The sequence below is a fragment of the Cryptosporidium parvum genome, chromosome 2, assembly GCF_000165345.1.
Source record: "Cryptosporidium parvum Iowa II chromosome 2, whole genome shotgun sequence".
Classification (NCBI taxonomy): Eukaryota; Apicomplexa; class Conoidasida; order Eucoccidiorida; family Cryptosporidiidae; genus Cryptosporidium; species Cryptosporidium parvum.
The window spans coordinates 832,210-847,366 of record NC_006981.1 but is presented as its reverse complement, the minus strand read 5'-3'; the positions used below and the strand labels follow the sequence as shown (position 1 = coordinate 847,366).

At 28.3% G+C, this 15,157-nt stretch overlaps 9 protein-coding genes across 9 annotated transcripts; 3 read left to right on the top strand and 6 right to left on the bottom strand.

Moving 5' to 3' along the window:
- Window positions 1–252: 252 nt before the first annotated feature.
- On the top strand, window positions 253–567 carry cgd2_3790 (hypothetical small protein with 2 EF-hand domains, possible fragment; the record flags this gene model as incomplete). Its single annotated transcript, XM_626564.1, has 1 exon — window positions 253–567. The coding sequence occupies one exon, from the start codon at window positions 253–255 to the stop codon at window positions 565–567; it is 315 nt and encodes a 104-aa protein (XP_626564.1).
- A 997-nt stretch (window positions 568–1,564) lies between these two features.
- Window positions 1,565–2,704, bottom strand: cgd2_3780 (uncharacterized protein rich in Thr and Ser residues; the record flags this gene model as incomplete). The annotated part of the gene is made up of 1 exon (XM_626563.1): window positions 1,565–2,704. The coding sequence occupies one exon, from the start codon at window positions 2,702–2,704 to the stop codon at window positions 1,565–1,567; it is 1,140 nt and encodes a 379-aa protein (XP_626563.1).
- Window positions 2,705–3,934: 1,230 nt separating this feature from the next.
- cgd2_3770 (hypothetical protein, transmembrane domain within C-terminus) lies at window positions 3,935–5,065 on the bottom strand (the record flags this gene model as incomplete). Its single annotated transcript, XM_626562.1, has 1 exon — window positions 3,935–5,065. One exon carries the CDS (start codon window positions 5,063–5,065, stop codon window positions 3,935–3,937), a length of 1,131 nt encoding a protein of 376 aa, XP_626562.1.
- A 675-nt stretch (window positions 5,066–5,740) lies between these two features.
- On the bottom strand, window positions 5,741–6,193 carry cgd2_3760 (conserved hypothetical protein; the record flags this gene model as incomplete). Its single annotated transcript, XM_626561.1, has 1 exon — window positions 5,741–6,193. The coding sequence occupies one exon, from the start codon at window positions 6,191–6,193 to the stop codon at window positions 5,741–5,743; it is 453 nt and encodes a 150-aa protein (XP_626561.1).
- A 246-nt stretch (window positions 6,194–6,439) lies between these two features.
- Window positions 6,440–8,677, bottom strand: cgd2_3750 (hypothetical protein, transmembrane domain near C-terminus; the record flags this gene model as incomplete). Its single annotated transcript, XM_626560.1, has 1 exon — window positions 6,440–8,677. One exon carries the CDS (start codon window positions 8,675–8,677, stop codon window positions 6,440–6,442), a length of 2,238 nt encoding a protein of 745 aa, XP_626560.1.
- A 644-nt stretch (window positions 8,678–9,321) lies between these two features.
- On the top strand, window positions 9,322–10,710 carry cgd2_3740 (hypothetical protein, signal peptide; the record flags this gene model as incomplete). The annotated part of the gene is made up of 1 exon (XM_626559.1): window positions 9,322–10,710. The coding sequence occupies one exon, from the start codon at window positions 9,322–9,324 to the stop codon at window positions 10,708–10,710; it is 1,389 nt and encodes a 462-aa protein (XP_626559.1).
- Window positions 10,711–11,150: 440 nt separating this feature from the next.
- cgd2_3730 (conserved hypothetical protein) lies at window positions 11,151–11,957 on the top strand (the record flags this gene model as incomplete). Its single annotated transcript, XM_626558.1, has 1 exon — window positions 11,151–11,957. The coding sequence occupies one exon, from the start codon at window positions 11,151–11,153 to the stop codon at window positions 11,955–11,957; it is 807 nt and encodes a 268-aa protein (XP_626558.1).
- Window positions 11,958–12,542: 585 nt separating this feature from the next.
- On the bottom strand, window positions 12,543–12,944 carry cgd2_3720 (hypothetical protein; the record flags this gene model as incomplete). Its single annotated transcript, XM_626557.1, has 1 exon — window positions 12,543–12,944. One exon carries the CDS (start codon window positions 12,942–12,944, stop codon window positions 12,543–12,545), a length of 402 nt encoding a protein of 133 aa, XP_626557.1.
- Window positions 12,945–13,147: 203 nt separating this feature from the next.
- On the bottom strand, window positions 13,148–14,635 carry cgd2_3710 (Pfa MAL6P1.309 like protein; the record flags this gene model as incomplete). The annotated part of the gene is made up of 1 exon (XM_626556.1): window positions 13,148–14,635. The coding sequence occupies one exon, from the start codon at window positions 14,633–14,635 to the stop codon at window positions 13,148–13,150; it is 1,488 nt and encodes a 495-aa protein (XP_626556.1).
- Window positions 14,636–15,157: the final 522 nt, after the last annotated feature.

Sequence of the window (15,157 nt, the reverse complement as noted above, 5' to 3'; positions counted from 1 at the left end):
AATTTGGCGCCAAATTGACAATATAGAATAAGGGGCAAATTTGTGAGTGAAGGATATTGACAGAAAAAATAAATTAAGAAAATATATTTATAAAAATATATTTTAAAATATCTGGGCATATATATGTATATTTAAATATAAGTATATACACTTATATATGTACGTGTTTATTTCCAAGATTTTGCTTTCATATGAAATTTGAGTAAAAGCATTCTTCAAGGTGTTATTTTATTGCAAAAAGATTCAAGTAAAATGACGAAAGGATTTTTGACATATTTGTTTTTTGCAATATTGTTGGTAATAAATCAAGTAATTGATGGTGTCAAGTCGGAACTTTCTCAAACTGAAAAAGAGTTTTCAGAATTTGATTTAAACCGTGATGGGTATATAGATGCTCAAGAAATTCGAATTATAAGAACTTCTGTAACTTTACAAGAGCTACATCAATTTTTCTGGGAAATTGATGTTGATAACTCTGGAACTATTTCATTTCATGAATATTCCAATTTTGTAACAAATAACTCTCATGCTCATCATAACAATGAAAGTAATAATCAACACTCTTGAGAGGATCAATAAGAATTATGGATGTTGAGATTTAATATAATTTTATAAATTATGCTATTTCAGTATTTTTTTTTTTATTATTTAATTTATTTTTAATATAATTATTTTATTTTACTTTTGTTTATTTTCTTTTTTCTCTTATTCTTTACCTTACACTCCCATTATAACTAAATTAATTCAACTCTTAATAATTGAAGATCTACAATTAAATATTTGGCTAATACTTATATATATTGCTTCTTATTTCATTTTATTGTTCAAATTACCATTTTTACTATATTTATGCACTCGCATTTATTTTTTTTTTTTTAAATATTCCTTCATATTTGGCGCTTTAAATACATGCATGTTTCTATATGTGGGGCGGGCTTTAATAATACTCTTTAACAACTATTCCTATTAAAAATGCATGTAATAGTAGCATCACGAATTTGGAATACAGTAATTAATTAAAAAAGAAAACATAAACAAACAAATCAACATTAACCCACAATATTTTATTTAAAAAGCCATTTCTAAAATAATTGAGTTATTTGGACACAAATTTACGTCAAAAAACTTTCAATTTATTGAGAATGAAAACAATTTTTTAAAAAAATCAATTTCTTCTCGATAAAATTAGAAAAAAAAATATGTAGTTATTGACATCTCGTTTAGGCGGGAATTTCTTGTGGGAAGGGGTCATCATATTAGTTATGTTAATGCGTATGATGAAACCAAATTATGCGATATTTTTAGAGATTTGAATGAAGCCAATCTATTGAAATTTTCAGTATAATTTAGTAAAAATAATAAAATTAATCATTTTAAATAAGAAGAATTATTTTCTTTAAATTCTTCTTTATGAACAAAACTTACCTTTCCAAATTCTTTTACAAGGAAAGATTCTTTATCCTTGATTGCTAATTCCAAAACTTTAAATATGTGTGAGCCTTCCATTTTTGTTCCAATCCTACAAATTTGATGTTAGAAATGTTATTAAATATATCAAACAAACTTACACAAAGGTGAATTTAACTCCAGATTTGTCCTTTTGTACTGCATTCTTGTCATTGCAATTTACAAATGATTTATTTGTAGAAGTCATTTTAACAATAAATACTTCTTCATAAGATAAATCAAATAATTTTCCAATTGTTTCTCTAAATTTAAGAGATAATTCGTTCAAATATTCAACTCCATTTCCGCAATATTTAGTTTCTGAAGCAATTAAAGTTATTATAGGCATTGTTATTTGTAATCCAACTTCAGTTACTTGATTACCCTCTTTAGAGTCTTCTCTTTCTTGTTCAATTTCATCTAGATATTCATCATCTTCATCTTCCTCATCTTCTAAAACTACTTTCTTTAATCTTCTTAAATTTCTCTTTTGAGCAATATTTTTAACTGCATTCACTTCTTCGTTTGTTGTAGTTGTAGTTGTTGTAGTTGTTGTAGTAGTTGTAGTTGTAGTTGTTGATGTTGATGTTGATGTTGTTGAAGTTGAAGTTGAAGTAGAGGTAGAAGAAGTTGATGTCGATGATGAACTGGAATTGTCTCCATTAAATGGTGGATGGTGTGGACGGTGTTGGTGATGATGTTTATGATGATGATTATAAGAAGGATGATGATGATGATGATGATGATGATATTTATTATTTGGTCCATATGTATCATCCCTTCCACCAAAACCTTGTTCTGAAGCTGTTTCAGTCTCGGGAATATGTTCACCATGGTTGTTTGATTCATTGATAATAATTGTTGAAATTTGTGAATTGTCTTCAGAATGAGATGCTGGTGGTTGTGGTGGTAGTTGCATTGGCAATGGCATAACACCAAGAGCTCCTCTTGCATGAGCAGGTTCAAAAGATTTGGTATTTTCTGGAATGAAGACTTCTGTTGGTAATACAGTAACATCAGGATATTTAGATAATTCTGGTTTTGGCTCAGCAGTACCATTAGAAGAAGTTGATGAATCCCCTTCAAAACCATCGCTCACAGTATTCTGATCTACCAAAGTTGTTTCTTTTTCTGTGCTAATAATTGGATTAATAACGTATTTTCCTTTAATAACATTCTTAAGTCCTTCAAAACTGATCTTTCCAATATTAATGCTAAGATGATCAATTAGTTTTAAAATATTATTTTGGAAAGGCATTATAAAATTGGTATTATTATTTTCGGAATTATACTCCAAATTTGTCAAAGATTCATCAGATTCTTCTTCAATTTTGGTTTTAATGCTGGTTTTGTTCTTATTTTCATTATCGCTATTTATTTTATTTTTAATTTTTACTTTATCTAAGGTGAAATCTTTAATTTTTTTTGTTAATTATTCAATTAATTAATAATAAACTAAGGAAAACTTACTTTGATGTAATGATGTATCATTATTTGTATCAAAGAATGTATCATTTGTGTTAATAGCCTCGTCAAGTAATTGTAAAGATTCATTTGATGATCTAGAATTTATTTAAATTCAAATAAGATATTAAAAGATAAACCCCAGTTAAAAAAGAAAAAAAAAGAATTTTAAACCATTTTGTAATCAAATGATACATAAATGGTTTTTATAATAATTTAAACACTACCTTAATGAATCTTGTGATAATACCCCGGTTAACAATAAGATGATATTCAAAATAAGAAATCTATTAGCCATTTTTCTTCCTTACTATTATCTTCTTTAAATAAATATTTATTTACAATTTCTTTCTAATTTTTTTTTTTTTTTTAACTTCAACGATTTTTAAAATAATAAAAATTTACTATTTCTTTTTTTTTAATGTATGAAAAAATCAAACATAAATTTAACACTAATTTGCAATTTTTTGATGGAGAGATTTTATTATTTCTATTAATATCATTACTAAAAACCTAACCATTTAAATATCATTTCATTATTTATATTTGGACTCGATAATCATCTTCGAGCCCTACTTCTATTGTTACTATTAAAATTCGCAAATAGCCCGCCTAATAAATTATTCGAGATGAGCGGGAAATAAAATAATTATTTTGTTGTTTTTAAAATGAAAACAGACATCAGTAAATTCATTGCATGAAAAAAAAAAAATAATGGGAGAAAAATTTGCATTTTAATTTGCATGTAATTGAATAATTAGGCGCGCACAGCTGACTATTAAGCTGATTCTCTTAATAAAATACTTATGAAATGCGTGTAACTTTTCTTTTTTCATTATTATATCAATTATGTTGTTCATGACTGAAGGAGAAAAAAATAAGAAATATATATATATATATTAAGTGGGAAGGGAAAAAATATAACGTTTTTTTTTTTTTAAGATAATTTCTAACCTATTATAGAAATAATAAATATAATATATACTGTGCACGTATATATATTTATATAATGATGTTGCATGTTCTAAGAAAGTCTGATTCTTGTAAAACATTTTTCTAAAACATCCAACTCAGACAGAATGGAACATATAGAAATAGTATCTGGATGACCTTGTGAGGAAATATCCTCAAATTTGAGTCCTTTAAGAGACTTCTCGAGTAGTTGCAAAGTATTGATTTTTGAAAATTTGTAGTCTCTATCAGGGAATTCTGGAGCAATTTCAGAAAAACCAGATTGCTGTTCGAATACCTGGGCTTTCTGGAAACCATTTGAAATATTAGCAGGACTAAACATTGCTAAAACAAATATAAAAAAGAATAATCTCATGATAGGATTATTCCTAAAATAATTATAAGGCCTTTTCTCTTCTTGTAAGCTAGACTCCTCTTCATGGTCTACTTTATGAATCAAAAACTCATTTTCATTATTTAAGATATCAATTTCTTTTTTTAATCTTGAATTTTCTTCAGAAATTGCTTCACAAAGAAGTTTTAGTCTTTCAATAGAAACTAGATTCTGATCAGTGATAGTGTTCATATCCATAGTATCGATCTGAGAAAGATTACTTTGAGAAACACTTTGTTGTAAAATCTCATTACATTCCTCAACAATACGTTGAATTCCAAAATTAGAGTCCCTGACATCGTTGACAGTATCCAACAACTCTTCTACATAGTTTCTAATTTCTTTTAAACAATTTGTTCCACCTCGGCTACTAATATCAAAATCATCTCCCATAGCAAGTTTTGATGTTCTAGAGGCTGATTTTGCTAGATCCAATTCGGCCTCTGCGATCGATAACGTCATAAAGAATCTTTCAGTATCATGTTTAAACTTAAGTGTAGAATCTAAATCTGGAACCATCATAACTAACTCTTCACAACCTTCCATTTCTGTATCACTTCCATTATATTCAGAAAAGCTCTCCCTGTTATTATCACTCAGAAAATCCTTTTCAAATAGCAAATTGTCAGAATCATTAATATTTGTTTCATCTAATGTCAAATTTTCTTTATTTGATTCCAAATAATTACTCAAATCGTTATCTTCACCTCTAGATGTCTTTGCATTATTTGAAGCTGAATAATCGACAAACTCAGAATTTGATGCAGTAGTTGTTACTACGCTCATATCAACTTGATTTAAAATTTCCATATTTGCCCCTTCCTAATTTACAAAACCCCAACAATACCTTCCTTATCTAAAATTATACTTAAGGACAGAAGGTTGAAATATATTATGGCAATTTTCACCCTTTACTTCTCCCTTTTTATTTCTAATGTTGCCTTTTACCTTCTAAAACATTAAAATAAATATATTAATATTTGATTTTTTGGCGCCGAATTTGTGGGGACTCGAAATTGAGTTAAATATTACTTGTATTAAAAAAGTTAACTAGTAAATACCGCAATTAGATCAAAGAATAGTTAATTAAATGCATATAATTCAATTTAGGTCTAATCACTACCTTTTCTATCACCAAAGTGTTTATGGAATTGTTTTCTGTAATATTTTATCTTTTTACCGCTCCTGAAAACATATTAAGTCCAAACTTTTTACATTTGCATTATATTAATAATTTTGATTGCATGGGCGCCAACTGTCTCTTCAAAGTAATTTGCTTTAATAGAAACATTTAATGATTCATTATAAACAAAATATATTTTTATCTATCTATAAAATTATAAATTAGCAAGCTAAAACTTATAATAAATCCCACAAAACTGCAGGATCATTTGAAAGAAAAAAAAGGTGTATATTTCTACAATGTATATTTTTTTTATAAATCTTCAATTTTATCATTTCTATAAGAAAATATGTTCACTTTATTCATGATTGACCCTTGTCTATATGAATATTAACTTCCCGAGCACTCGAAATTAACCTATCAATCTTTCCAATTAATTTAGGTGTTTCTATTGTTCTTAATAAAAAAGGATTACATATAGAATCCACGTAAGCTTTATATACATTGTGGAAGAAATTTCGGAGCTCGATTTCATTTTCAGGATGATCTTGTAGTACTACAATAATTTTCACGTGAGAGAAACTTAGGAAGCCATAAATTTCATATTCATAACTTAAACTAATTGCAGGTCCTAAATAACCCAAATATGGGTCCAAAGATCCTTCCATTGCATCACCGCTGGCCTTTCTTTCAATGATATCCAATGCAGAATAAACTGCAAAATGAAGTGAATCAAGTGATTCATTTTCCAATGTTCTAAAAAATAAAGGTTGGTTACTTCTATCAACGATACTAATGCAAACAACTTGAATCATCTTCAATCATTAATAAATTAGTATGTAAAAGTATATTCAGCTCTCAGTTGTTTTAGCTCGATTACATAATATTGGTTTTCTTGATTGTTAAATTACCCTCTATTCTTCACTACATTTTTTTTTGAGTGATTTTTCCATTAATTTTCGGTACTTGGCGGGCACCAATAATTAATTAGCATTGTCCCCCATGCATGTAATTTTCTTTTATAGAAGCTATTTGTATATGGCGCCTTAAATTAGATTATATTAATTTCTATGAGATTTATTTATATTTGTAAAACACTTTTGAATTACAGTAATATCTCCAATCACATTACAAATATCAGAATTCACACCACTTTGATTTTTGTCTTTAGATAAAATACAATCGGATGCATTGATCAAATTTAAATTGCTTTCAGAGTAAGAATTATCTGCATCATAAATCTCTAACTTATCTTTTGAATTAAGTGACCTAATGGATATTTTTTCTGATCCAAAACTCTGATTGCAAGGAGTAGTAGTTGATCTTTTTATAGACTCTATAACTGACTTATTATATTCTCCAATAAAAATGTTAAGTAACACAATAATTATTGAAATAGAAAACCACATCAGAGTTCGTCTTGATGAGTTTTTACCCTTAACCACTTTGTTTTTATTGCAATGTTCTAGAATTGAATTCGAATGGTAAATACAATCGTCAATAGCTTTGCACATGCCTATTAATATTTCCTTTTCAATATATACTGAAGAAGATGATGATGAATTCCTGATTATTGTTCCACTTACTAAATCTTGAAGATTCCTCCTTGAAATCCCCAAGTTAATAACATTCTCACCTATTTGCTGTACTGAATTACTAATATTAAACTCAAAACTAGTCTTTCTATCATCATAATCACTGATATCGGTATCAGAATGAATGAATTTTCCATTACTACTACTCTCATTTTTAGTATTAGCTGTGGTTACTGTAGTAGTAGTTGATGTCATAATGGTAGTATTTGAATTTTCTATATTAGTTCTATTTGAAAACCCAATGCCATTATTAACTTTACTAGAAGTATAATCATTTATTAATGGCCTTTTTACATCGCTCAAATTCACAAATAGGCCAAGGGAATCAATTAATTTAAATTCTCTTCCATTCAAATCTGAAGCTTTATTAGTTGAAGAAAATTCATTATATTCTGACTCTACAACACTCGCATATCCATCATCTTCGTCAAATCCATATTCTCCACAAGTACTATATGTTGTTATCACCTCTAAGAAATCTTCTTCTTCAGAAGATAGTTGATGATTTTCAAATCCTATATCAACAGCTTCTTTACTTATTATAAATGTTAATTGTTTATCAACTTTCAAATTTTTAATTGTATTTATATACTTTGACAAACTCTCTTGAATTAGTTTACTTACAGTAAGTAAATCAAAAATGGTTTTTGAACTTTCAATGAAAGTATAATATAGCTCAGATAACCCTTGATTACATTTTTTATTCTTATCAGTATTTGTTTGAAGACTATTTCTACCATTTTCAATAATTATATTCAACATTTTTTTTGGAATAACTCTGGATATTATATTAGTCAATTGTTCTCCAGACCATGTTGGATACTTTAATGACATTCCTGTTAATAGTAAAACATCTCTAAGTTGTTGCCAAACAATCATTTCTTCATTTAATTCACTAGCTTTTTGTTGTGTGAGTTCTTCAATCTTCTTCCAAAGTGTTAAAAAACAAAAGTTATTACCTCTAATTAAATCCTCACCATCATTTACGTAATGACTACTAATTCGTGCCTTGATAATATTCCTGAGGTATATTATTAAATGGTTCAAAGACTTTGTATCAATTTCGTGACGATATTTACTATTATAATTTTCTTCATCAAACTCTGTTTCACTCACTTGAATATTTTTTTCTACAATAGATTTTCCTGATCCTCTTTCCAAACTTTTACATTTAGCTTCCTGGTATCGACTGTTTGAATCATAATCAGCTTTTAGTTCTTCTTCATTCATATAAGTTCTATAATCTTCACTGCTTTCATTTCCATCCGAAGAATTGCTATAGTCACAAATTCTACTATTCTTGTAACTTGCATCTAAAAGAGTCTCATGAATTCTAGAAAACGCTGAAATTGGATAAATTGAACAAAGAGTTGATGGCCTTGATCTTCTTCCAATACTTGACCCATATATTCCGGAGCCTATCAAACCTCCCATGTAATTTTGAGACCTATTTGGAAAGTATCTTTTTTCACTCAAATTTTCACCTTGTTTAAAGAAGGTCTTAGAATTTCCATTTTTTGACAATCCAATAGCTTTTGGTGTAGAAAGACTATTTTTATTTACTACTTTTAAATTAAGTTTACTTTTTATTACGAGAAATATACTTCTTTTTGTAGGTACCTTTGATTGATCATACTTTTGAACCCAATTATAAAGTTCCAATATTCCTTCAAGTTCTAAAATATCTCTACTGGAAGACTCCATTTCCTTAATTGGAGCCTCTTTTGCTTTGTAATTTTGTTCTTTTAATTCACAGAATTATTTCATACCCTTCTCAAATACACATTTGTGTGTTAAGCCGTGTGTAATACACTAATAAAGGTCTTTTGCGGCGTAATCAATTAAAAACTGAATTATTAAATATCTCAATTTAAAATTATCTTTATTACTTGGTTCTTACACTCAGGATATTCTTTACTATATTTTACCATTAATTCTATTTCTGTTTTCTTATATTTGTCAATTTAATAGAAATCTCAACCTTTATTTCGAGCTATTAATGTATTTATGAATAACTTTTCAAAATTCAATTCGTTAAAAATTAATACTTATTCAAACAGTATTTTTCCCTGTATTAAAACTTGAATTCCATTTGTTTTTGTTTTAGGCCTGACTTAAGTTATTGCATGACAATGACACGTAAGAAAGTATTACAATGTGGGGTGTTCTGCATGTTTTTCCCGCCACATGCATTGATCTATCAATATTTATTTATTTGTTGAAAAAGAGAAAAGTTTAAGTTATAGAAGTAAACAACGCATTTATTAAAGAATGAATTAAACAGTTTAACTTGGATTATTTGAAATAGTTAAGAAAATCATATGGTTTAGGACAAGTGAAAAATAGAAATGTTCCGTAATCGGAAAGTCTTAACATTCTTTCTTTATATATTTTACCTGTTGTCTGGATCGGGGATTCTAGGTCAAATACAGAAAGATATGACTGAATTTTCATATAATATTTTGAAAATTTGTAAGGATCATCGAAGGTTGAAACAAGAACAACAAAAGTTGATAATCACGTGGATTGATGAAATTTTTGAAAGTAAATCTGTTGCATTTAATGTACGTTATAATTTAAAAAAATGTAAAAAGTCAGTACGTAATATGTTGGATGGCAAAGCCACTATGAAAGATAAAATAGTAAAATTTTTTTTTGAAAAAAGATTAAAAAATTATCAAGAACAATGTAGAAAACTTGCTACAGCAAGTGACCCATTAAGTTTCAAGAAAGAAGAACTTGAAGAACTACGGAAGTTCACTGAAGAAACCAGTTCAGAACCCAATTCTGGATTAAGGCTCAATGACTTCTATTCCTCAAAATTCGAAAATGAAGCGGATAGTATTTTGGGTAATAGCTTTAATTTAGGAGAAAGCTTTAAATCAGCTCTTGCAGCTGATCAAAATCAAACTTCTCAATCTGATGAAGAATCAGAAATTGTTAAATATATTCTTCCATATAGTTCATATGATGAATACCTCGATGAAAATGAAATTCCACTTATTGAAGAAACAGAAAAATTTATATTAAAACACGATTCACTTTTACTCTTAGTTCCAAAAGTTCTTCCCATGCATATGAACTATGTTAAAATGCCATTGCCACAGATAGAACCACAGCCAAGAGAAATAAGAATAGACTACTCCACTAATGCACCTGAAAGTCAAATCGTTGCAATTGATGAATTATTTAAAGAAGAATCTGAGTCTAGCATTAAAAGTAGAGATTCAGTAATTGAAGATGAAATTGTTGATGAGAAACTGGATATATTTGATTCTTCTGAAAGTTCTTCTGGTATGTTATCTGAATCAGAGTTCATGGATTTTGAATCTATAAACATTAAAGATTCTATAATTGGTGGAAAGTATAAAGAAAAAAAAAGGTTTAAATCTGTATCTGTACTTAATGAACCAAATAGTACAGACAACGAACATATAAGCTTTAATGATAAAGGTCAAGAAGCTGGCAAGAGTGAATCAACCAACAGAACACAGTCAGATAAAGACGAAGAAGTTGAAAGTTCAGTTGGTAGTAATCTCTCAGAAACAGATGAGGAATCATCAAGATACGAACATAGCAAATCTGAAGAAAGTGGAAGTTCTGGCACTGATGGATACTATGAAACTGAAGATAGTACGGATAATTCCCAAAATACTGATGATCTTCAAGATCAAAGTACCTCAGAAAGTCAAGATGATAGTAGTGAGCAAAGCGGAAGTAGTGGAGAATACTTTTAAAAATTTAACAATATAATCACAGTAAAACGATCTTCCGAGGAAATATTTCAATATCTTCTTTATTATATTATATATTATTTTTATACATGCTTACTTAATTTCAAACATTTCCCGCCATTCATATTTATATTTATTATCATGAGATAGTAAGTTAAAGTTACTTGAAAGTAGATCATCATCAAAAATATATAGTAGTAATTAAGTATCATTATACTTCAGTCTAATGTCTTTTGTTCAATTAGATACCCTAATTAATCAAAGTTATCTTTTTCACAAAATATACGTAATGATAAAGACCACTATTCATAAATTATAAGGCGGGAAATCTTATTTCTCTCGAAGAAGTAACTAATAAAACTGTGGATTATTACCGAAATTTTTGAAATATTCTCTTGCAATTTATCTCATTTAAAAAATTTCAATTCAAGAATTAGTTGAATATGAAGTCCATAAGTTTATTAGCTTCAGTTTTTGCTTTTCTTGCACTTTTCTCTACTTCAGTGGAGTCAGTAAAAGCCAAGGCAAGTATTGTTCCAATTACACTCTATTCAACTAAGGAACTAGATAGCAATCATTTGGTTAGAACTGTTCTTGTTTACTCTGGTCTTGCATTTACTGAAACTAGATTTAAGAAAGATTCAGAATCTCAGGCTAAGCTTTTCAAAGAAATTATCAAGTCTGGATTCCTTCAACCATCAATTCCAATGATCAGCGATACTGCAAAGAATGTTCAATACCTCAGTACTGATGAAGCAGTTTTAAGTTATATTATTCTTTCATATAACAAAGAACTATTTTCAAAGAATTTGTTGTTACATACAATTTCAATCCAGCTTTCTTCCATTGCTAGGAGTTACATTAAGAAAACTACCAAGATTTTAGATTCCTCAAAGACTTTGACTTGTTCAAAACTTCTTACTAATGAGAATATTTATCAAACTTTGAAGGTTTTGAATGACACCTTCGCTTCTACAGAACACAAATTTTTGATGGGTAACAAAGTTTCATTCAACGATTTAATAGCATATAATCTGATCCTCTTCATTGAAAATGTATCTTCAGGATGTGTCATTTCTAACTTTAAAGGTCTCAGAGAGCTAGCTTTCAATGTTAGTTCTATCCCCCAAATATTCAAGTTTGAGTCAAGCTCCTACTTCATGTCTTTATTGGTACCGGGTACTCATGCTTTTGCTAAGCGTATTAACTTCGCTCACAGCTCCGCAATGTTTTTATCTTTGGCTAGTTAAGCCTATCGCTTTGCTCGTTTTCACCAGAACTCCGAATTATACTTTTACAGAGAGAAGTTAGAAGTTGGTCAAATTTGTATTTCCATACTTCTTAGTTCTAGTGGGGCAGCTTAGTAGTCCTAAATTTTGTTTGTACTTTGTTTTTATTTGCACTTAATATTCCCTCCCTGATCTCTATTTCCTATAATATCATTAAGGTTGAATTTTTTGTAGAGGAATTTGGACGAAGAATAAACGGGAATGATTGAGAATAGATAAAAAACATTTATATACGTTTTATTAAATTTTAAATATGGACTTATATATAATATATTTAAATATTAGAATAATAGCAGAAAGAACTTCTAACTTAATGTTGTTTTTATGTGTTTCGAGTCTTTACATTTGACAGTCTGAAAATGAAGATAAGTTTTGGATCATAATAAACTATTTGGAGTTGAACTTACAAAATCAGATATTTCAGGAAGGACATCATTACTGTTTATAATAGTTTGAACAGCTGTTTCAATGACTCCTTCTGGAATTGGGGCGATGGCCAAGCCCTTATACATTGCCTAGTTGATAATTCAAATTGAAAGAATAAAGTTAAATAATTAGTAAGAAAAAAAAACAAATAATGGCCAGATTTCTTACCTTCGAAATGTTAATTAGTTTCTGCTCTTCAAATAAAATCTTATTTATACCTCTTAAAGGCTGTGATCTCAGATACCATTTATTGTCCCTTCTAGCAGCTTTAAAGATATGATCAAAGCTTGGCCACATTTTCATTTTATTGACTTGTGATCGAAACTCAGAAACCTCACTTTGATCAATAATATCACAATTAATTGAATGATCTAAATCTTTTTCAAGCACAGATTTACAATACTCTTTTATTTTTGATTTTTCTGATATGTTTTTCTCTTCCTTCAAAACTAGTTCATTTATAGTATCTGGTACGTTTTGATGATCACTTTGGGCCATCTCCACATCCTGTTGATCTGCCATTCTGCAAAATGAATCCGCAGATACTTACTCAAAAAAAAATCTCTTATTGACTCTATAGTTGTTGGTAATCACAAATTAATCAAATAAGCCTAAAAGTCTATTATTGTAAATTAACAAATATAAATATAAAATCATATTGGCGCCGGCGCCACTGCGAATTATTAAACATGTAACTTGCATGTAATGCAAGAATAGTAAATTGGCTATAAAGAAGATTGCATGTTTTTAATAGAATGATAGACTTCTTTCATTAATGAAGTAAAGGAGACAGATCCATCTTCATCACTTCTTCTTAGAAGAGTATCCATAGAAACAGAAATAGGTATACCATAATATTTAAGGTATTGCCTAATGGCATTACCAGAAGTTTCGCCAGCAGCGCATCTTTTAAGCTGAGTTTGAAGGGTATTAGGCATAGTTACAGTTAATCTATGATAATTGGATAGCTGTTTTCCTCTTATTTTCGCACGCTCTTCATCAGAATCAATATCGTTAATAACAAAATCAAATTTGGGTTTTTCTGAATGATTTGGAGATATAGTTGAACTTATATCAGAACTAGATACTTGGATCTCATTTTTGTTACTAAGTTGATTATTAATTTCTATAGATTTCTTAAGAATGGCAGATTCACTAGAGTTTTGTTTATGTCTTCTTCCAAATGATTTAAAATCATTAAGCATATCATCATTAAGTGAATCAATAGAGTTAAATATCTTTCCATAACCTTTTTTACAGCATTCCAGAATTCTTTGAGTGCTTTTATCAATAGTATCTTCATGTGTTACTGGGTTATAAACACTTTCAATTGGAATTCTACTTGGCTGAGGAACTAAAAAATCTGGTCTATATTTTCTTAAAGAATCAACATCATTAATAAATAAGGAGCAGATTGCATCTCTAAAAGATAAAGTTCTGCTTGGACCTTTATTTGCAACTTGTAACAAAAATTCTCTTGGAATCTGTTCTATTCCAATATCCTTCTTCATATGTATTATAAAATCTTCATCGGATAACATACATCTATTCCACATCGCATATAACTTTCTGAAATCATCTAATTTATCAGGAGGAAGAGCTCTTAACTGAGGAAGTTTTTCTTCTTGTTTTTCTGTATCATTCTCTTCTGAAAAATCTTTTCTATTTATTTCAAAAATGCTATTTTGTCTATTTTTATTACTATATTTATTTGCTGATTCTAAAGCTGGTGGATACAAATCTTCCAAAAACATTTTTGGACATCTTACTGAGTACTTTACATGATCCTTTTCTAAAGACGTTCTTTGTATTTGACTTACCATAATAGTACTCTCGTTATATGGATTCTTCACCAATACTGTTGATACTATTCTCTCAACATCTAAATATAAAGGCTTACAGTTAACGTACTTATCCTCTGTTATTTGAACTAAACTCATTATTGAGGTTATAATAGGGGATGATACATTACATTTATCTTCAGAATCCACTATAACACCCCAAATATTATCCTCTTTTCTTAAACATTCATCTGTTTCTTTAATTGAATTACAAAATTTTTCTGCTGTCACTATCCCATTATGAAATTTATCATGCTTTTTCAATATACTAACAAATGCTCTCTTAAATATATTTGTTGCAACCACTCCTAGCTCATCTTTAAAATTTATTCTAATCCTTTCAACATTACTTTCTTTATTATGTAAATACATTTATTCTACTAGAAAAACTATTCACCAATATTAACTTAATTTATTTTCTCAATCAAAATATTATTATATATTATACAGCATATACATTTCATGCATATATGCATGCAAGCAATATAAGCTTAATGACCTAATTTCTTTCTTTACTATATTTTCCAACTTTAGCTTTATTTCTTCTCACACTCTTTTTCACTATATTTCCGTTTATAACTTAATCAACTCGTTGAAAACTTGTTTTCCAATTTTTTTTATAATTTAGCGTACATGTCGTGAAATTCCATTATTTCATATTTTTTTTTTTTAATTTTCGCCATTTTGTGTGTGTGCAGTATTCTACATGCATACTAAAATTTTTAATATTAGTATAATATATTTATTTCTTTACTTTCATTTAGTCCTCTTTTTTCAGTAATTTTTTTCATTATTTACTGAAGTTTCTTATTATGAACCAAATAATTCCAAATATTTTTTGTCTATTATCATTTTTTATTACTTTTATTCCATTTATTAAATTGTCATTTTAAA